General features: G+C 59.6%; 6 protein-coding genes and 1 non-coding gene across 7 annotated transcripts; 3 read left to right on the forward strand and 4 right to left on the reverse strand.

Annotated features, from left to right (window-relative positions):
* Positions 1–552: 552 nt before the first annotated feature.
* Positions 553–1,632, reverse strand: HRG_03243 (phosphotransferase enzyme family domain-containing protein; the record flags this gene model as incomplete). Its single annotated transcript, XM_044861714.1, has 2 exons — positions 553–1,287; positions 1,357–1,632. 2 exons carry the CDS (start codon positions 1,630–1,632, stop codon positions 553–555), a joined length of 1,011 nt encoding a protein of 336 aa, XP_044722740.1.
* A 991-nt stretch (positions 1,633–2,623) lies between these two features.
* On the reverse strand, positions 2,624–3,488 carry HRG_03244 (lamB/YcsF family domain-containing protein; the record flags this gene model as incomplete). Its single annotated transcript, XM_044861715.1, has 2 exons — positions 2,624–3,266; positions 3,361–3,488. 2 exons carry the CDS (start codon positions 3,486–3,488, stop codon positions 2,624–2,626), a joined length of 771 nt encoding a protein of 256 aa, XP_044722741.1.
* Positions 3,489–4,112: 624 nt separating this feature from the next.
* Positions 4,113–8,098, forward strand: HRG_03245 (carboxyltransferase domain-containing protein; the record flags this gene model as incomplete). Its single annotated transcript, XM_044861716.1, has 4 exons — positions 4,113–4,183; positions 4,242–4,361; positions 4,431–7,738; positions 7,860–8,098. The coding sequence occupies 4 exons, from the start codon at positions 4,113–4,115 to the stop codon at positions 8,096–8,098; spliced, it is 3,738 nt and encodes a 1,245-aa protein (XP_044722742.1).
* A 112-nt stretch (positions 8,099–8,210) lies between these two features.
* Positions 8,211–8,284, reverse strand: HRG_12075. The gene has a single exon. It is a non-coding gene; the product is annotated as a tRNA-Val (tRNA).
* Positions 8,285–9,959: 1,675 nt separating this feature from the next.
* On the forward strand, positions 9,960–10,679 carry HRG_03246 (uncharacterized protein; the record flags this gene model as incomplete). The annotated part of the gene is made up of 1 exon (XM_044861717.1): positions 9,960–10,679. One exon carries the CDS (start codon positions 9,960–9,962, stop codon positions 10,677–10,679), a length of 720 nt encoding a protein of 239 aa, XP_044722743.1.
* Positions 10,680–11,358: 679 nt separating this feature from the next.
* Positions 11,359–13,052, forward strand: HRG_03247 (aminopeptidase I zinc metalloprotease (M18) domain-containing protein; the record flags this gene model as incomplete). The annotated part of the gene is made up of 2 exons (XM_044861718.1): positions 11,359–11,706; positions 11,772–13,052. The coding sequence occupies 2 exons, from the start codon at positions 11,359–11,361 to the stop codon at positions 13,050–13,052; spliced, it is 1,629 nt and encodes a 542-aa protein (XP_044722744.1).
* A 412-nt stretch (positions 13,053–13,464) lies between these two features.
* On the reverse strand, positions 13,465–16,586 carry HRG_03248 (EXS family domain-containing protein; the record flags this gene model as incomplete). Its single annotated transcript, XM_044861719.1, has 5 exons — positions 13,465–14,216; positions 14,284–14,578; positions 14,663–14,761; positions 14,820–16,495; positions 16,547–16,586. The coding sequence occupies 5 exons, from the start codon at positions 16,584–16,586 to the stop codon at positions 13,465–13,467; spliced, it is 2,862 nt and encodes a 953-aa protein (XP_044722745.1).
* Between the last annotated feature and the right edge of the window lie 3,392 nt (positions 16,587–19,978).

The raw sequence follows: 19,978 nt of genomic DNA on the forward strand, positions 1-19,978 counted from the left end.
CCAAGCTCCGACGCAAACCCCGGCCGGGCCCGCCAACGCCGAGCCCCGCCCGCGACATCCGGCTCGGCCTCCCGGGACGCCGCTTGGCAGCCTTCGAGTTTGGCCCTGGGGGAGGAAACACAGACAGACGCAGGTAGAGACGCAGGTAGAGGTGCATCACCGTCATCGCCGTGTGTTTTGTCGCAACACCGACAAGGTCATCATACGGGCTTGGCCGTTCCACATCTCCGTCCTCGCCCCGACGCCGGGCTCTCGGCATCCAAGTCTGACCACCTACCCGGGACTCACCCACACACCCACTCCCCCTTGTTTTGCCCGCTTGGCAAGCTCCATTTCTCACCTTGTTCCCCTTTCCCCGTATTCTTATTCTAAAATGTGCTCTTGGTACGTAGATGCATCCAGCTGGGTTGCCCGATATGCGTCGTCGACTTATATCAGCGTTGAACGCACATGGACTCCTTGTTGGCGCATGCACATAAACTCTTCGGCCCGTTGAACGCCCTGCAAGCTAAACAGATATAGAGAGCAGCTTGAAAAACATGACCCTCGGATTCAGATGTAGCCGAGCTCCTTCAGCACCTCAAGCTCAAGCTTTGCACTGTCCTCCTCGGTAAAGCTGCCAACAGGTCCGACGCCGTCTTTGCGAACCCATCCACGACGCACATCCAACGACAACTCGACCTGCTCCCTTGCCACCCACTTTGCTTGGGAAAGCCGCCCGACGTTCGACATCTTGCGCCTTCTCTTGGATTCATCCAGGGCCTGGAGCGCCTTGATCAGCTTTGTGTGCGGCTGCCCCGACTGTTGCTTGAAAAGGGAGTACCAGCTAAAGTACGGACTGGAGAGTCCCAGCACCGTGTCTTTGTGGCCGGTTTCGTAGGCGAATGGGTAGAAGCCAGCCATTTCCCAGTCGACGATGGCGGCCAGCGCGTAGGCCCCGGCCGACGGAGTGCGCCTGACGAGAAGGTTGCGAGGCTCGACATCGTTGTGGCAGAAGACGACGTGGCGCTCGAGGGCTTCGAGGTCCGCCCGGGTCAGTTCAACTTGGCTGACATTGTCGAGTGTGGACCGAAGCACGAAGTCGTCTGGCGTCTCGGAAACGACGCAATCAGACGACGCGGGATTGCCGGCGAAGGCGACCTGGGCCAAGAACTGCTTCACGTCGCCAAAGTAGCCAAGCTCTGGTCCACCAACACGGACACTGCCGCCTTGGCCGTCGTCTAAAGCCGGGGCAGCTTTGGCCAGGACCTTGCGAGCATCGTCGCCCCCAGCGTCCAGCGCCTGGAGCTTGCCCAAGGCATCGGCGACGGAGCTCACCAGCGCCTTTTGCGCCTGCTCGTCAAGCGTGTCCTATACTTCCTCGAGGGTGTTGGTGTTGCTGATAAACTCGGTGACAGAGTACCCAATCTGCCTCCCGTCGGCAGCCGTCGTCGTGCCCGAGTCAAGCGTCGCCGGGACCAAGTCGGCGAGCTGGGCGCGGGCCAGCTCTCGCAGAGCTACCACGGAGGCCAAGCGACCCCTGGGCACTTCGAGTCGAACCACGGCCGTTTCTGGGCCTTGACCAGGGAAACCGACGCTGAAGGTCCGAGTATCAAACGTGTTGGAGATGACTTTGCAGTTGCTCGCAAACATATTTTAGTAGTGGAGTGCCGGATAGGATGCCATGGTCCGGAACGAGCTCTTTCTGAGAATCCGTTTCAAATGTTGATCAAGGCTGTGGAGAAAGAGACGTCTTTGAGACGCTTGGTCGCCGGTAGAGAGAGAGAGTTTTATAGTATATAGAGCCAGGGCCACACAGGATATGCATCACGTGGAAGGACGGCATCCGTTGGGCGTGTTGGGCGTTTATTATCATGGTTGAAGTTGTGAGGACCAACAACGATTAAAGACGACGCAGCCTAGAGGGAACTAGCTATAGGCAACAATCAACTCTTCGAGCCTTGTCTACACTAACAGCTATAAAGACGACTCGACCTAGAGGACTAGCTATTTGGACAGCTCCTGACGTCAGATTCTTCCGTCTTGTCTGGGTCAACTTCCCTCGATATTCGACGCCCCCCTAAACCCCCCCTCGTTATCTGAGCACTCGCAAACAGGAGTCGCTCCAGTTAACTCTTACCACACATGCCGCACTTGTCCTCGTTTACGAGCGGCGGTGGGTTGACGAATGCACCCACTTGCAGTTTACGGGCGTTAGTGGCCCTGCCGTTTGTCTCAAGCAAAGGGACCTACTCTTGGTATAAGTTTGGAAACCGTGATTGTTACGCCCTGTATAGGACTTGAGGGACAATAGCATCCATTATTTGAGAGATAATACTCAAGACCTGAGGACGGAGGAAGCGATGGACTGAAACTTGAGGTCTTTGGTCGTACATTTACAGCAATGCTGTTGGTCCGACTGCATCACAGGGCATGGTGTTAGTTGTCAGCGCCCGAGACGATTGGTACACGAACGAAAACGACGTGGTGATATATACGAGACATTATACTCCAAGAGCTTTCCCATGAATCAAAGAGGACGTAACATCAATCCATAGACGTCACCCCGTCCAACTCGGAGTTCTTGTCTCCTCGGCGCTCTTCTCCCAACCCCAGCACGCTTTTCGAACAAAGGAAAAGAAAACTACAAGCCCCTCGACGCGTTGAACTCATCCACCACCTCCCTCGCCGCCCTGATAATCTCACCACACCCCGGCGAGTCCGAGTGGCAGCACACCGACACGGGATACTCCCCAGTTGGCCGGGCCACCACCTCGCCCGTCACGGCCGTCACAGACCCCTCAAAGAGCTGCTGCCGCACGTGGGCGCGCACGTCGTCGGGCCGCCAGGCCTGCTTCCTGGCGTCGATGACGAGCGACCCGTCGGCGCGGTACTTGGCGTCGCCGTAGTGCTCGGCCCAGAACTCCAGCCCGGCCTCGCGCGCCGCCGTCTCCATGGCCGTGCCGGCGAGCCCAAACACCCGCCGCGTCGGCCCGGGGCCCGCCACGCCGGCCCAGACGGCCCGCGCCACGCCGGCGTCGCGCGCCATCAGCCCGTACAGCACCCCGTGCGGCTTGACGTGGTGTAGCTCGAGGCCCTCGCGCTCGACAAAGGCTCGCAGCGCGCCCACCTGGTACACCACGTTGGCCGTGTGCTCCGCCGCCGACAGCTTCATCTCTCGCCGCCCGAACCCCTGGACGTCCGGCAGGCCCGGGTGCGCGCCGATCTTGACGCCGTGAGCCTTGCACAGCGCCACCGTCCGAGCCATGACCACGGGGTCGCCCGCGCTACGGATGTCGTGACCGTGTCAGCAGTCTGCATTCAAGAAGATGGGAGCAAAAAGGGGGCGGGTGTGTAAGTCTCGGACTGGCTATTCCTCACTGAAAGCCGCAGGCCACGTTGGCAATGTCAATCATGGACACGAGCTCTTCGTCTGGGCCGCAGGCATAGTTACCATAGGCCTCGCCCATGTCGCAGTTGATGAGCACCTTGTGCCTTGTCGGAGCCATGATTACTCTGCGAATCCTGCGTCCTCAGCTATTGCTTGTCGGAGAAATTGTTTCTCTTGATGGCGAGAAGGGGAGCGCGGGTTGCAAAGACCGATATACACACGTTTCAATATATGTCCCGGTCTCCCAGTCTCGCCTCCCCACCCCTTTCACCTTGGCCCGGATAGTGGATAACGCACAGAATCATGGGCAACGGCCTGGCAGGTGAGTCGACGTCAAACGGCATATAGTAGGGCGGCAGCAAGGAAACAAATGACAGGTTCGTCGACAGACAGCGTCGTGCTGGATGCCACGCCACGCCTCTCAGCTTTCCGCCGCCCCCCCCCCTCTGGGCCAATCGAATGCTGCCGCGCGGTGGTGTCAAGACATCATCGCATGCATGCGATCCGAAAGGGATCCAAACGAATCATTAAAACCACCATGAGCCCGCCAGGGTTGCCTGTCACGTTGAGGTACAGAGGTAAAGGTCGTACCGTGCCACCAGTGCGTAATGATGAATCCTTGATCAAATACTGCACGATTCCAGTGTAGTAGAAGTCTTTCTGCGTCTGCTGCCTTTTCTGCAGAGGGTGGACTAACAAGAAGGCTGGCATCCTCCCTCGTGTCGGTCGTGGGTCAGCCATCATGGAAAGGCTGAATACAGTTCTCGTCGCAAACCGAGGCGAGATTGCCTGCCGCCTGATTAAGACAGCCAAGTATAGCAGATGCAACTCAGACTATTGACCGGCAGCCTCGCTGACGCTGTATCCTCAGAAAGCTAAGCATCCGCACGCTAGCCGTCTACACCGAGCCCGACAGTTTCTCGAAGCATGTAGTTGAAGCCGATGAAGCCTTTTTGTTGCGAGGAGGGGCTCGGACGGCGTACCTCGACGGGTCAGTTGGCCTGAGCAAAGCATACCTCACCTCCGGCTGACCCTGGCCTCCCTTTCTGACTGGAAACAGGGCTCAGATCATCGCCATAGCCAAAGATAACGGCGTCCAAGCCGTCCTTCCAGGCTATGGGTTCCTATCCGAAAACGCCGATTTTGCACAAGCAGTTGCCGCCGCCGGCCTCGTCTTTGCAGGGCCATCCGCCGAGGCCATACGCGCCTTCGGGCTCAAGCACATAGCTCGAGAGCTCGCGATCCAGGCAGGAGTGCCAGTCGTGCCGGGGAGCAATGGGCTGCTCGCCTCCGAAGACGCCGCCGTGTCGGCCGCCGCGGCGCTCGGCTATCCCGTCATGCTCAAGACCACGGCCGGCGGCGGCGGGATGGGACTGCTGCTGTGCCATGACGAGGCCGAGCTGCGCAACAATTTCGGCACGGCGCAGTCTCGAGGCCGCTCCTTGTTCCATAACGCGGGCGTCTTCCTCGAGCGTTATTTCGCTGAAAGCCACCACATCGAGGTCCAGGTGTTCGGCAACGGCCTCGGGAGCGTTGTAAGCATCGGAGAGCGCGAGTGCTCCATCCAGAGGAGGCATCAGAAGGTGATTGAGGAGTGTCCCAGCCCGTACGTTTTGCGGGTGCCCGAGTTGCGTGCAAAGCTCACGACCTGTGCCATCCGCCTAACCGAGAGCATCCGCTACGGCTCGGCCGGCACCGTCGAGTTCCTCGTCGACGGCCGCACGAGCGAAGTTTTCTTTCTCGAAATGAACACGCGCCTCCAGGTCGAGCATGGCGTGACGGAGCTATGTTATGGTATTGACCTCGTCGAGCTTATGCTGCGACAGGCAGACCGTCAGCTCGACGGCAAGGGCGGACTGGACTCGGACGAGCTTAGGGAGCTGCAGCGCTGTTGCTTGGGGCCTCGGGGCCATGCCATCGAGGCGCGCGTCTATGCCGAGAACCCTGCCAAGGACTTTGCGCCCAGCCCGGGCCTGCTCCAAGAAGTCTCGTGGCACACGGCGCCGGGCTCCCGCATCGACTCCTGGGTCCGGGCCGGCATGAAAATCAGCTCCGACTATGACGCCCTTTTGGCCAAGGTCATGTATCTCGGCTCGACCCGAGATGATGCTATTCGCGGCCTGAGCGAGGTTCTCGGCAGAAGCGCCATCCGAGGGCCCCCAGTCAACTTGGAGTGGCTGCATGCCATTGTCCAGGATGCCGGCTTCATCGAGGGCAGGACAACGACCAGGTTTCTAGACACGTGCAAGATCACCGTCCCAGGCATCGATATCCTCTCGGGCGGGTCGTACACGCTCGTCCAAGACCACCCGGGACGGCCATCCGTCGGCCACGGGTTCGGACATGCTGGACCCATGGACCCCATCGCCTTTCAGACTGCTAATATTCTTGCTGGGAACCCCATCGGCACCGAAGGCCTGGAAATCACCCTGACTGGCCCAGACATGGTATTCCTAGGCGATGCAGTCATAGCTTTATGCGGGCCGCCCGTTCCCGCCCGCCTAGACGGCAGCGACTTGGCTCTCTGGACACGCTACCCCGTGCGTGCCGGTCAGAGGTTGACGATTGGAAAGCTCCCTTCGCACTGCCGCGTCTACCTCGCCATCTACAAAGGCCTTGCCAACGTAGCTCGCTGGTATGGGAGCAAATCGACCAACCCCATGGTGAATGTGGGCGGCTACCAGGGCCGGGCTCTGAAAGCCGGCGACTTTCTCAGCATCGTGGACGCCGTCGAGGTGCCCAAAGTCGATGCCCTGGAGATGCCGCGGCGCGTGATCCCCACGTACACGTCGGACTGGGTCATCCAAGTCATGTCAGGACCCTATGAGGCGGGATATCTCTCACCCGCAGACATCACGACCCTCTTTCAACACACCTGGGAGGTAAGCCACAACTCGGCCAGGGGCGGAATCCGGCTCCTGGGGCCTCGGCCAGAGTTTGCGCGTCGGGACGGGGGGGAAGGCGGCTCGCATCCGAGCAATGTCATCGAGTACGGCTACCCGATCGGCGGGCTCAACTGGACCGGCGACGAGCCCGCCATCTTCCCCGTCGACGCGCCTGACTTTGGTGGCTTCGTCTGCAGCCACACCGTCATCAAGGCCGACATGTGGAAGATGGGCCAGCTCCGGGCGGGCGACCGGGTCCGGTTCAGGCGGGTTGGCCTGCAGGCCGCGCTGGCCCAACGCCGCCGACACGACGACTTTCTCCAGAGCCTCGCCTCGGCCGTCTCCAGCGGCCTTTGGGAAGATGTCGTTGCCTTTGACAGCCACTCCCTGGGGGCTGAGGCGACAGACGCTGATCAGGACTTGGTCCGAGTGCTGGAGACGACCTCGTCGAGGCCAATGGTGTCGTACCGTGCCGGCGGCGATGACTATCTCCTTGTCGACTACGGAGACGGCAAATGTGACCTGAATCATAAATGCCGAGCCACAGCGCTGCAGCGGCACATCGACGACAGGGCCTCTGGGATCGTATCTCCCCAAACAAGGACGAAAGAAGGGGCAGTGGTCAACATGGTCGGATGCGGTAATTCGCTGGCCATCTTTTACGACGGCCTAAGGCTGCATCACGACGACTTGGTCAAGTTCCTGGTGAGCGTTGAGGAGAAGCTGGGCGATTTACGGACCATACAACTGCCGAACCGTCAGTTCCGGCTGCCGGTGACGTTTACTCACAAGAGACTGACCGACGCCATTGAGCGCTACACCGGAAACCAGAGGTCCATCGCGAGCTACCTGCCGGACCCATTCAGGTTCGTAGCTGAGAGCAACGGCATGACGGCCGACGAGCTCAAGAATCTGCTGCTGAGGGCCGAGTCCGTCGTCATTGGCGTCGGCTTCGTCATGGCCCTGCCGCTTTGCCTGCCCGTCGACCCGCGGGACCGTCTGCGATCGCCCAAGATGAACCCCAGTCGAACCTACACGCCCGAGGGGACCTTTTCGTGGGGAGGTAGCTCCATTTCCATCTACGCGGTGGACAGCCCTGGGGGGTTCATGCCCATCGGCATGACGGTACCGGGCCTCGACCTGTTTGGCGCAAAGGGTGGCGGCTTTCTTGAGAACAGGCCTTGGTTGTTTGAGAGCATGGACCAGATGAGCTTCTACGAGGTGAGCGAGGACGAATATGACGCTCAGATGACGCAGTTTAGGGCCGGGACGTATCACTTCGAGGTCCAGGAGGGCGTCTTCGACATGGCCGCGCACAATAAGCTGCTCCGGGAGACGGCCGCGGAGGCGGAGGCGCTGCAAAGGCAGAGGGCGCGGGCGCAGGACGCAATGGCGCAGCGCGAGAAGGCGATGCTCAACAAGTGGCTGGCTGAGAAAGACGCCGGACGTTCACAGTTTGACCACGAGTCGGCGCTGGCTGAAGGTGAGTGGGAGTATCAGGCTTTGCACGAGAGCACGTCCCTGTCTCCGCACAAGCTAAGATGCTCCCTTGGACAAATGGCGCGTGGATACGGGGCTGGCTGACATGGAAACCCATCTCACAGATCCGGATCTGGAAGCAATCGAAGCGCCCATGAACGCCAACGTGTGGAAGGTGCTGGTGGAACAAAGCCAGCGGGTGGACGGGGGTCAAATCGTCGCGATCCTTGAGGCCATGAAGATGGAGATTAGCGTGAACGCAGACAGTAGCCTGACCGGGGGAACTGTGGTCAAGCTGCTGGTTGAGCCTGGGGACAGTATTCGGAGCGGGGAGCCAATCGCGCTGGTCAGAAGAGCAGGCTGACACAGGGGTGGGCTTAACAATGCGAATGGGGCTCGTGTTGAAAAGCAGTGAGTTGAGAGGGTGGGCAAACAAAGAGGCTTCGAGTTCATGCCAGAGACAAAAAAAGATATGGTGGTTCCGCCCGGGCTCGAACCGGGGACCGTCTCGGTGTTAGCGAGAAATCATGACCAACTAGACCACGGAACCGATGAATGATTTTACTTGGCAACAAGAGACGGCCAACCGTATATGGGGGCTGTGGTGGAGCTGCCGCCAATGGATGAAGAGTCGGTGGAGAGGGACCGGCGGGGCGGCCGAGGCACAACAAGGCCAAGGGTCTCTGAAGGAATGGCTGACGCACCGGGTGGCACTTTGTCAAGGTAATGCCATAAAATGGATGGCGAGATGAAGTCGCCTTGTCGCCGGTAGTCTGCGTGCACGTGCATGGGCGTTGGTGTTGAATGCTGACCAAGGCAGCCCACGGCCCGAAAGGCACCGATACCAGCCAGCCTTTTGCTCCGGTGCCGATGCCGGCCGGATCAAGCCGAAAAAGGATACAGTACAAACTCGGTGTGTTTTCCACCAAACACTGTGTTTGTTTACATATTATCCAGGTGTCAGATCCACCAAGCTTACCCTCAGTGTATTCTGCAGGTTGGGCCTCTCTTGCTTCTCCCGGACCGGCCGAGGACTGACTGTGCTCTCTGAACTGACGGACGAGTCGTCAAATACCCACCCGAGCTAGACTTTGACTCGACGGCACTGTCGACCGGCGAGTTAGAGTTAGAGTTCCGACATTGAGATGCCGTGTCGTCATGCCACTCCCACACGTCCTTGGTGGACCCTGGATAATACCCATCACTCCCCAACGGGCAGCCCGAGCCAGTCTCAGTCGACGGATCACCGGCGACTTACATTCAATCAATGGTGTGGCCGAGAGCAGCTTCGTCCATCGCCAGGAGGAGCCGGATGCCCCCGATACGAGCTGACAACAGGGACACTTTCAAAGTCTAGGTTGGGCGCAAACGATATCTAGCTTGGCTTGCAGCCCACGTATAATTATAACTACGTACAGTACGCACACGCAACGTGGTACCCAGCTCGGAGGGCAGCCGAGCGAAAGAGAATTACAGAAATCATGTCAGACGGAAACAGGCAGGCCAAACAATTTTTTTTGTCATAGAAATAAGCGCACCCTCTTGCACTCGGCACTGCCGTGCAGCGTCTTCTTGTACAGTGCTGTACAGCCAGTCGTCGATTGCTGGGGAGACGCCGATGACGACATGATCATCGCCCTTGGGGTCGTGTTTCAGCGGGGCTCACAGGCTCCCAGTCCACTGGCCCACAGCGGGAATCATCCATGGATCAGACGGGGAGCCGCTGGAATTGCCCGAGCAGCTCCACTATAGCTAGCTCACTGGACAGTAAATGCAGCTCTGTATTTGGCTGGGTGCCACGCACCCAGCCAACGACCATCCTCGGCACCTGTCCGTCTCTGCCGTCCAGGTAGGTCCCCCCCCAACCTCTTTTTTTTGGGGGGGTGGGAAGCGGAAGCGTCGTACGGGCATCTCCCCCGTCCTTGTTGCTTTCACTGCGACCTCCTCCTCCCAATGCTTTTCCCTCTCCACGCCAATCCTCGCCTCCTCCATACTGGCTTCCGCTCTGCAACAACAGGACCGAGCGTCTCTCTCTCTGCTTCTTAGCCAGTCCGGCCTGAGAATAAGAAGCTTCCACCCTCCCATCTACTGCCCTGACCACTCTTATTTGCACTTGATCCCTTCTCGTGCTCTTCCTCCCCATCTTCGCTCGCCTCTTCCGTCACCACAACCACCACAACCACCGCTAATACTGTTCCGACGAGACGCTCGTCAAGTCTCCAATCATGATTGCATCCGTCCTCACTCTCGGCCTCTTGGGCCTGGCTGCTGCCGCTCCTGCAACTGTCAAATCCCAAGCTACTCCGCACTATCCCGAGACGTCAAAGTCCAACGGCTTCCACCTCGTCGTCAACGTTACCGATGGCTCAAAGGACTTTAGTCCCTCGATCCAAAACACGTATGTTTCCAGCATCCATGTCGGCGCCGGCCTCGCCCTCGTCGGCAATATCGCCTCCCCCAGCAACGCCCGCATCTTCTACCAAAACGGCACGGCCGACGAGCACCGCTACAGAAAGACAACCGTCATCACCGACAGCGGCACTCCGTCTTTCCCCTCGGGCATCAAGCTAGTGCGAGACAAGGGCTCCGACGCGGTCTCGACAGCCCACCTCGACGCCGGCCCCGGCACTTCCGGCATCGGGCTCACTGGCTTCCCCGAGCCCTACGTCTTCCTCAACCCCGAGACATGGCTTGCCTGCAACGAGAGCATCCCCTACTACCAGAACAAATACTTCATCATCTTCAAGCAGGCCAATACCACGGTCGGCAAAGACGGCGGCATCAACCGCAATGTGCCCAAGGACTGCGCTCCCGTCCGCCTGATTCCTGAATGCACCAAGCTTAACGACCTCCCCAGCGGCTCCTACTCGAGCCACGACTTTGCCATCGAGGACAGGTGCTACGGGGACGTCAAGTTGATCAAGTGGAGCGAGTACGGGCCCTAGTCGCCTCGGGAAACCGGTACGAGATGTGACTTGAGACCGACGTCCTGCACACATCATGACTATTTGTTAATGGTAATGCGGCATTGCGAGCGGTGGATGGCGTTGGGCATGTACACATAGCTGCGAATTGAAAGCAGACCTAATGCATGGGTTATTCTTAGCCGCGATTGTCCGTCTTGAAGTCACGTACGAGATGGTGTTGACTGTTGTGGAATATCGGACAGCCTCCACCGTGCGCTTTCGGGTGGGCACAGCCTTACAGGACAGTGTTTGCCTCCGATTGCCGGCCCGCTGTTTGCAGGACCCACCTGGCTGATTGCGGCAAGTCGTCACTGGGGGCACAGCATCTGCAGCGCCCCAGAGAGCAGAGCTAGTAGGTACCTCGGCGCAGGGGTACTTGCATGACATTATTTTGTTAGCGGCGTAAGCATGTCCCTTCGTGTTCGAGTACAAGCTTCTCCCTTCACCAAGCCCCAGATGAACCAGTTGGTTGGCTGCACCCGCTGCATGCTGCCGTACAGTACGTACTGCTGCCTAAACAAAGCTGTACTTACCTCAGTCAGTCCTTGGATCGCGCGTCCACCTCAACAACGCCCACCTTGCATCTTCACCTTCCCCCGACCAATTCACCAGCCAAACCACGCTCGCTCTCCCTCTCCCCTGCCGCCCACCCGAAACCATGACCAAGCGCGCCCCCGGGATGCCCAGCCGCCAGGCCTCGGCGCTGCCCCTGCGCCCGACGCCCACCGCCGAGCCCCCGCGATCAAAGAACTTCATCCTCGCCGACATGGACGGCCGCGCCTCGGGGACCAACGACGCCTGCGCCAGCTGCATCGCACAGCTGGATCCCGCAGAGGTCGGCCAGGTCAATTGGCGCCTCGCCGACGACTGTCGCCTGTGCCAGGTCGCCGCGTGCAAGCCAGAGGCCTTTACTAAGCCCTTCTGTGACTTTTTGCAGGAGAACCCGACCGTCTTCCACACTGTTGATTATTTCAAGAGGAAACTGAATCACTCGGGCTTTCAAGAGGTATGCTGCGGTATTTTCTTGGGGCTCCGATGGAAACGTGAGGCTGACCAATGGGCAACAAAAAGCTCCCTGCGCGCGACGACTGGACCGGCAAGATCGAGCCTGGTGGCAAATATTGGGTGACACGAAACGGCAGCACGCTCATCGCCTTCACTGTCGGCAAGTCGTACAAGGCCGCTAACGGCGTGGGCATGGTGGCGGGCCACATTGACGCCCTAACGGCTCGCCTCAAACCCGTCAGCACCAAGCCGTCCAAGGCCGGCTACGTCCAGCTCGGCGTCGCCCCCTATGCCGGCGGCCTGAACCAGACGTGGTGGGACCGCGACCTGAGCATCGGGGGGCGCGTCATTGTGCGCGACGACAAGACGGGCAAGACCAGCGTCCGGCTCGTCAAGGTCGACTGGCCCGTCGCCAAGATCCCCACGCTGGCGCCCCATTTCGGCGTCGGCATGTTTGGCGCCAGCAACAAGGAGACGCAGGCCGTGCCCATCATCGGCCTCGAGAGCTCCGCCAACGATGCCGACGCCGCGCCCCTCGGCCCCGTGGGATCCTTTGTCAACACGCAGCCGCCCCGGCTCGTCAAGCTGATTGCCCGCCAGCTCGGCATCCAGTCGCTCGGCTCCATCCTCAACTGGGAGCTTGAGCTCTTCGACTCGCAGCCCGCCCAGACATGCGGCATTGACCGGGAGCTCATCACGGGCGGCCGCATCGACGACAAGCTGTGCTCGTGGGCTGCCCTCATGGGCCTGCTGGCGGCCGACGACGACGACGACGGCGGCTACGTCAAGCTCGTCGCCCTCTTCGACGACGAGGAAATCGGCTCGCTCCTCCGCCAGGGCGCCCGCGGCAACTTCCTGCCCCTCGTCATCGAGCGCACCATCGAGGCCCTCAACCCGTCCGCCTACGGCCCGGGCCTCCTCGGCCAAACGTACGACCGCTCCTTTCTCGTCTCGGCCGACGTCACCCACGCCGGCAACCCCAACTTCCTCGAACACTACCTCGACGACCATGTGCCCCAGCTCAACGTCGGCATCGTCATCACGAGCGACAGCAACGGCAGCATGACGACCGACGCCGTCTCCACCGCCATCCTGCGCCGCGTCGCCGAGCTGTGCGGCGCCCGCACCCAGGACTTTCAGATCCGCAACGACTCCCGCGGCGGCGGCACCATCGGGCCCTCCCTCTCCAGCAACATGGGCGTCCGCGCCGCCGACGCCGGCCTCCCCCAGCTCAGCATGCACTCGGTCCGCGCCACCACCGGCGCCCTCGACCCGGGCCTGGGCGTCCACTTCTTCAAGGGCTTCTTCGACAACTGGGAGAAGATTGACTCCGAGTGGAACTATTGAGCCGGTTGCGAGAGGAAACGAGGCCTTTGAGGGAGGCCGTCTGGGAACATGGGGAGTAGACGGGGCTGCATGGGACACAGTATCCTTGTAAACGCATAGACCTGCTCATCTTGGAAAGCTGGTCGCAAAGCGTTGGATATCATTCTGGTCTCTTAGACGTCACCTTTTTATCATTTTTGCCAAATAATTAGCGACAAAGACTTGGTATAACCATCGCGACAGATCCTCCCTTTCGAGGACTGCAACCAACGCCAGTGGATGCATTCTAGCAACATGGCCTGCGTACATGATAAACAGGAAAAAGTCGTCAAGATGGGAGGGAGCAGGAGGAGAAAATTCCCCCATGTGCGTCCATGTACAGGACAGAGGCCGCCCTGATGCCACGTCCCCTCCAATCGTCGCGAAGCTCCTCTCACTCGTCCTCCTCGCTATGCCGCGACAGCGCCCTCGGCGCGCGCGCGCTCCTGAGACCGACAGTGGCCTCCTCGTCATCGTCGTCTTCGTCGTCATCCGTCACAATCTCCTGCTCCGTGGTCGCCTCGCTCGACTCAGTCGCCGGGGGGGGCTTGCGCCGCTTCTCAAAGTCCTGCCGATGCGCCTCGGCTATCATGCGCGAAAACGTCTGCGCGCTCGTCGTGTAGGCGCGGCGCCGCAGGCTGCCGAGCGGGTGGGCCACGGCCGTCGAGTTGGAGTGCTTGGCCTCGGGCCGCTTGTTCTGCGGCTGCTGCGGGGACTGTTGCTGCTCCGGTTGCTGCTGCTGCTGTTGCAGTTCTTCTTGCTGCTGCTGCTGCTCCTCCGTCTGCAGAACGGGGCTCGAAGTCTCGCTCGCACGAGCCATGAGGGGCTCGATGCTGTAGGGCAGTGGAACATCTCGCGAAGCCTTGTACTGGGCCACGTTGGCACAGTGTTCGTTCTCCACACGGAACAGAGACCATAGGCCGCGGCGGAAGACTTCCATCAAGGACACCATGAAGGAGATAAAGGTCGAGTGCTGCGTGTTGTGGGTGAAGACGGCGTAAAATATCCAGACGAATCGGAGCACTGGGTCGGCGACCATGGCGCAATAGTAGGGCCAGCGTCGCTTGAGCGCCAGGATGTCGCGCAGCAGGAAGCGGCGCGAATGTGGCTGCAGGAGGGAAAAGTCCATGAACAGGTCCCAGATAGCTAGCAATGGCCGTCAGCATACTGGATCCATCTGGCAAGTCTCGGTGCAAGGACGGGGACCACTCACAGGTGTAGACGCTGTTAAGCAGAGCAGTCGTTATGTACAAGGCGAGGTTGGTGTGACTGCCATTGACTCGGTAGAGAGAGAGAGTGACGTAGGAAACAATGGTCATGGCATATTTGCCACCGTTGACCAGGTGAGGGAAGACGTTTCGGGTATCATGGTAGCGGCGGAGGCATTGCAGAAAGCGCCAGATGGCTGGCAGCGTCAGGAAGAAGCCCATGAGCCGGGAGTGGCTCGAGTTGCACTGCGTTGGGTTGTTGAAGCGTTTGGAGTAGAGGCAGAAGAAGAGCTCAATGTTCTGCGTCGTCGCCCGTTAGTCGTCAGGGCGTCCTTGCGATCCGAACCAAAGAGGGCCGCCTGGAGACGAGGAAGGGAGACTTACCGCCATGGAGTAGGTCAAGGAACAATACATGTCCCCGAGGAAAAAGTCGCGGAATTCGACGGGATAGATGCCGGCCAACAGCAGTCGCCACTGGTCCACCTTTGGTTGGCACATGGCACGCAAAGAGCCAAGCGGCGGGGATGGAGGCATGACTTACGTGTGCGTAGACGAACCACTTCCGAGACTTGTAAGCCAGCACGGGCGCGGGAAAGAAGATGATGGTGGCGGTGATGACGATCAAAAGCACCGGGTACCAGAGATACATGCGCTCGGCGCCGTACCTGCTGAAGTTCATCCACATGAAGATGCCAAAGAGGAGGAGAAAGAAGCTGGGGAACTCGGCCAGGCGGCGCCAGTCGATGTGGCTGCGCTGGTCGAACTCGAAGATGAAGGGGTAGTTGACCTTGCACTTTGTCCAGACGAAGCAGTTTATGCAGAAGAGGGAGAACAGGAGCAGCATCATGAAGTAACCGGCGTAGATCTGCAGCAGGTAGCCGGTGTGGACCCGGAGCAGGGGGTCCTCGTCGTGCAAGAGCTGCATTCCGTAGGCGAGCCCCTGGGTGGTGAAGACGATGCCGGTGCCGATGAGGAAGCCATTGAGAAACGAGCTCCCGGACTCGTCCGTCGACTTCTTGGACAGGCTGCGGAGCTTGCCGGCCGCGAGCTTGTGGTTGCCACGCTCAAAGTAGCGCGAGTAGAGATCCTCTACGGCCTTGACGTGGCCCTCGAGCACCTCGCTGTTGACGAAGCCCGCCCTGTTGACCTTTTCGTGCATGTACCGCAACGGAGGCCGGGCGTTGACGGCCTTGTCGAATTTCTTGTTCAGCTTGCGGAACGCGGTGCGGTTGAGCATGGCATACGACTTGAGCAGCTCGAGGCTCCGGTAGAACTCTTGCAGTGCCAGCTTCAGCTTGCGCTTGGCGGTGCGGTACGACACGTCGGCGTCGTGCCGCGCGCGGACATAGTCGCGCCTCTGGCCCGACGCGCTGGGGGGCAGGGCCGGTGTTTGGGGCATGGTGCGCAGGGCCTTTGAGTTTGGCCCTGGCGGAAAGATTTTGGCCCGGATGGGGTGCACCCAGCCGTTGGACTTGGCGTGGCCGCCATCGATGCTGCCACTCTGGAAATAAGACGGCTCCTCGGGCTCGGCTGCATAGGTGATTTCCTCGATTCGCCGGTTTCGCCACTCGTGCAGCTGCTCGCGCAAAATGGCCAGGCGCTGGCCGGCCTGCTCCTCCTTGAACCTGAAGAATTTTTCGACCTTGTCCAGCTCCGAGTCCATGAAGCGGTAGAAGTCGCGCTCCCGCTCACGAACGAGGTCCTGGTGCTGCTGCAGGTCAGCGTCGGGCCTCGAGGGTTCTCTCGTCAGCTGGTTGGAGGCGTGCGCCAGGATACGGCGCATGTGGGACGGAGACTGGGGGATCGAGGCGCTAGCGGTAGACCGCTTGGCGATGGCGGCGGGCTTGAAGGTGTCGGCAACGGGGCCCGTGGTGAAGCGACTGAGGTTGCGGCGGAAAGTGTCGGTGGGCGGCTTGGGTCCAGACGACGGGTCGGCGGGCGTGTGAACGGCGGGCGCCGGCAGCTCGAAGTCGTCGCCATGGGATTCCGTCTCCTTGAGCTCGCCACTGTGGCGCGACGGGGGCGGCTCGGACAAGGGGCGGCCGCGGACGGACGAGATGATGTCGGAAAAGGAGCCTCGCGAGGTGCGGTCGGCATGCAATCTCGAGGGCGCGGCGCGGTTGCTATTGAACGGTCGGGGCGTACGGACGAGGGCTCTGGAGACGGCCTTGATGTGCTTCTTGCCGGCCTTGTAGTTGAGGTACTTGATGCGCCACTCTGACGGGAGTTAGCGAATCGGAAGCGAGTGGCAGGGCAGAAGAAACGCACCGGGCACAGCATCCCGCTCCAGCTCCTTTGCGAACTTCATGGCTGACGGCTCCCCGCCTCGAGGGACCACGCAGCAAGCCGAGCCGCATCCGGCCGCCGAAGCCGACCAGGCGCTCTCGACCGTCTTTTTATCCGGGGGCCAAGGGGTGCATCGACGTCACGCCCGACTGGCATGCGGCTCCTTGGATGATTCAGATGGCTCAATGGCCTGTCAGACTCTGCAAGGCCCTCTTCAAGGCCCTGGCGTGTCTTGGAATAGGTATCGGGGTTGGCCTGCTGGGGGCCAACAAAGTTTCTGCTGATTGGCGCCGCTGAGGATTTGCGGATGAGAAGAAGAATGAGAGAGGGAGGGAAGGGGGGGAGGGTCCTGACTTTGTTGATTTTCTGCCTCAACTAACCAACTAACTGCGCTGCCCGGCGTTATGTGCACGCAATGCTTTCCTGTTACCTTACTTATTGTACAGTGGATTCCATGCCTACCTACCTACCTACCTACCTAGGTAGATACCTAGTATACTTACTTACTTTTTCGTCCTCCCATCCCGACAGCAAATTGCGTTCAAAAACTACCGGCGATTGTTGCCCCGTTTGGCAGGGCGGCGTTGCTTCCCCGTCTGTATGCACAATGCGTGCTGCAGCATATTTTACCTACTGTATTGTTTTACGTGACGGCTCAAGCCCGAGGCCCATTCCGCTGCTCCAGCATCTCCAGCGGCTTCTCCGGGCACCACGGAATAGCCTCTCGTCAATGGCGCCTGTGCTCCTTGTTAGGCACCGACAGTCAAAAGGCGCCCGTCTCAGCGCTGCGCATACCTCGACTGTGCTCACCATCTCCAGGTACCCAACCACTTGTAAACCACTTGTATGGAGCCGCCTCCAGGCAGCCCGGCAAACACCGATCTGCACGACCGCTGAAACACCATCTAGAGGAGGCAATGCCCTTGTCTTTCGAGCATTATCACGGGGGGCCAGTCGGTCTCCGTTCACCTAGTCTAGCGCTGAGAGACCGCAAACCCAGGCTGCCTAATTTTACGTGGACGAGGACCCTTGTTGCGTCGGAATTGGCCAGTCGATCAACACGCGCTTGCTAGCCACCGCCATCGAGCTTCCATCGAGACGTGGACCTCCCTTCTTTCTTGTCCAACGGGCACATGTTCTCCGCGGGCCCGGAGGAGCCAAAGGGTTGTCCTGCAGCGTCACGAGATGCTGCCGTCAAGTATGACATGGACAAGGCGTGGCAGTATCCATGACATATCCACATGCCTGTGTAGCGAGAATGCCGAGTTTTCTTCGTAGACAAGAGGCAAATTTCCAGGGACCCCATGAGCCGAAGTGGCGCGCACCCGCCGTGAAACCTCGTCAACAGGAGCTCAGAGACTTACGTCATGGTGCGGAGAGGGTGGTTTGCTTCCTATTCCGTACTCGGACTGCTGATGCTGACCACGGTCGGTTGATCAATGAGTGCCGGAGGCGCAGATGGCCAGCCAGGTCCAAGCCGGTCCTATTTCTCCGACTCGCATGCGCACGCGTGTCGGGGCGTCAAACCAGCGTCCGCCGAAGAGTGTCGTTGGACGATATGCCCAGCCAAGGTTGGTCGTTTGCTTGCTGGCCCAATTCAAATCTCCATGAGAGCTAGCGGCGGCGCTAGATGCCCGAGAAACGGCCTGGACGGGGACGGCGTGGCGCCGCAGATGCGCGGCCGGATGCTGCTGCTGCTATTAATCGAGAGACCAATTAGATGGAATGATGGTGCTTGGACGTTGGGGACGGTTTATCTACAGTGTACTGTACAGTGTACAGACAGTCCATGTCCTGCTGGACCTCCTGAAAGAAGGCTTGAAGTGAGGGCGGTGGGGTGCGTGCAGCTGAGGCGGGGGGAAAGCTAAAACTTGCACTGTATAGCGAAGTACAGCGACACCCGTGTCGATACAGTGTACAATACAGAACAATACAGTACGCTACAGTGCATAGAAGACATAACGAACAGGAGGCACAATCGTCGAGTCACAGGCAGCCCCCCACGCCTTGTTCGCCTTGCACGCCCTCGCTTTGCCGCAGCTCAAGACCGGTCGAACAGTCAGGTCGGTCGACATGGCACGCGCACGATGCCACCATCGATGCTTAATTCGTCTACCGCATCAATCCGTCCATTCAAGAGGAGGAACAAGAGATGCAAATGAGGGGACCAGGCAAGGCGGCAGTCACATTCGTCCCTCCGCATGTCTCGCAACGCCGTCACCGTCGTGGCTGTGAGACCTCTGCAACAGCACAGGAACGAACTCGTCTTCAGCGCGTGCGACACTGTCTCGCTCGGGGAAAGTGGCACTGGTCGATGTGTAATCGACTCCCTGGCAGAACAGCATCTCGGCGTCCTCCTCTGCAGCCAGACCTTGTGCCAGGCAGCAGGCAGCCACAACAATCGCGCATCACAGGCATCGCTAGCCCGGGAGGGCTTGTCCCGATAGTCCCACGGTCTACTGTAGAAGCGGCAACAGCTGACGGCAAAAGGCCCGGACTGTCTTCGCCACTGTGGTACGGTTAGAATGCATGCATTGGTACGACCGTCTATCGTCGATGAGGAAGCCGACGTCTTTCTTCACGCAAAAGACATGGCCTCTTCTCCCCCACAGGTTTGGGACCCCGTTGCCAGGAAGATCGAGATGCCATCTTCCACCTTGCTTGTTGATGCACTGATCAACCAAGGCGGCGCTGCTGTATCAGGTTTTCCCCTAGCGCCCACGCGAAGCTACTGCATCCGGGCCTATAACTAGCCTCTGTCCGGCTTCGTTGCCAAAAAGTCCCCGGCTTTGGACGCTTTCTTCTTCAGCGCCGCTCTTCTTCGGCTGGGCCGTCAAAGGCACCCCCACCTTGCATGCGAATGCCATGCTACCCTCGACAGGCCCGCTGCTCATTGTGGTTGCAATTGCCATTGCGTTCGCGATTCGAAAACGACTCTTTCGCCTCGTGGCTATGTCGATCTCGGTGCTTGGCACTGCACATCATACTTGCCCTGAGGATCCCGTTTCTTATTGTACAGTACTGTGCAGCTCTTACAAAGAGACACGCCATCAATGGCCGCCAAGACGCTCGAGGGGAAGAGAGCAGGGCTTACATGCTCAATGGCACGAGTTTCTTGGCTGCAACGGCTCGGCAGTATCGTGCTGCAGTGCATTGCGCGTTGCAGCGCGTTCTGTGCGTACGGAACGCTGCCTCGCGCGTATTGTACATATACACACGCATCACCAAGGTTGGGGGTTTCACTGGCGCTTCACCAACGGCAGCACAATCTGATGCTCATGTTTTGAATAACCTGTTCAACCCACATCACATCAAGCTAGCTGCAGCCGCGGTGGAGGCACCCAAGCACCGAGGTGGTGTTGGCAACGGCCGAACCGATCGCCGCCATCACATTGCGTCGACTGTCACGGACCA

Source organism: Hirsutella rhossiliensis (genome assembly GCF_020360975.1).
Source record: "Hirsutella rhossiliensis strain HR02 chromosome Unknown scaffold00003, whole genome shotgun sequence".
Lineage (NCBI taxonomy): Eukaryota > Fungi > Ascomycota > Sordariomycetes > Hypocreales > Ophiocordycipitaceae > Hirsutella > Hirsutella rhossiliensis.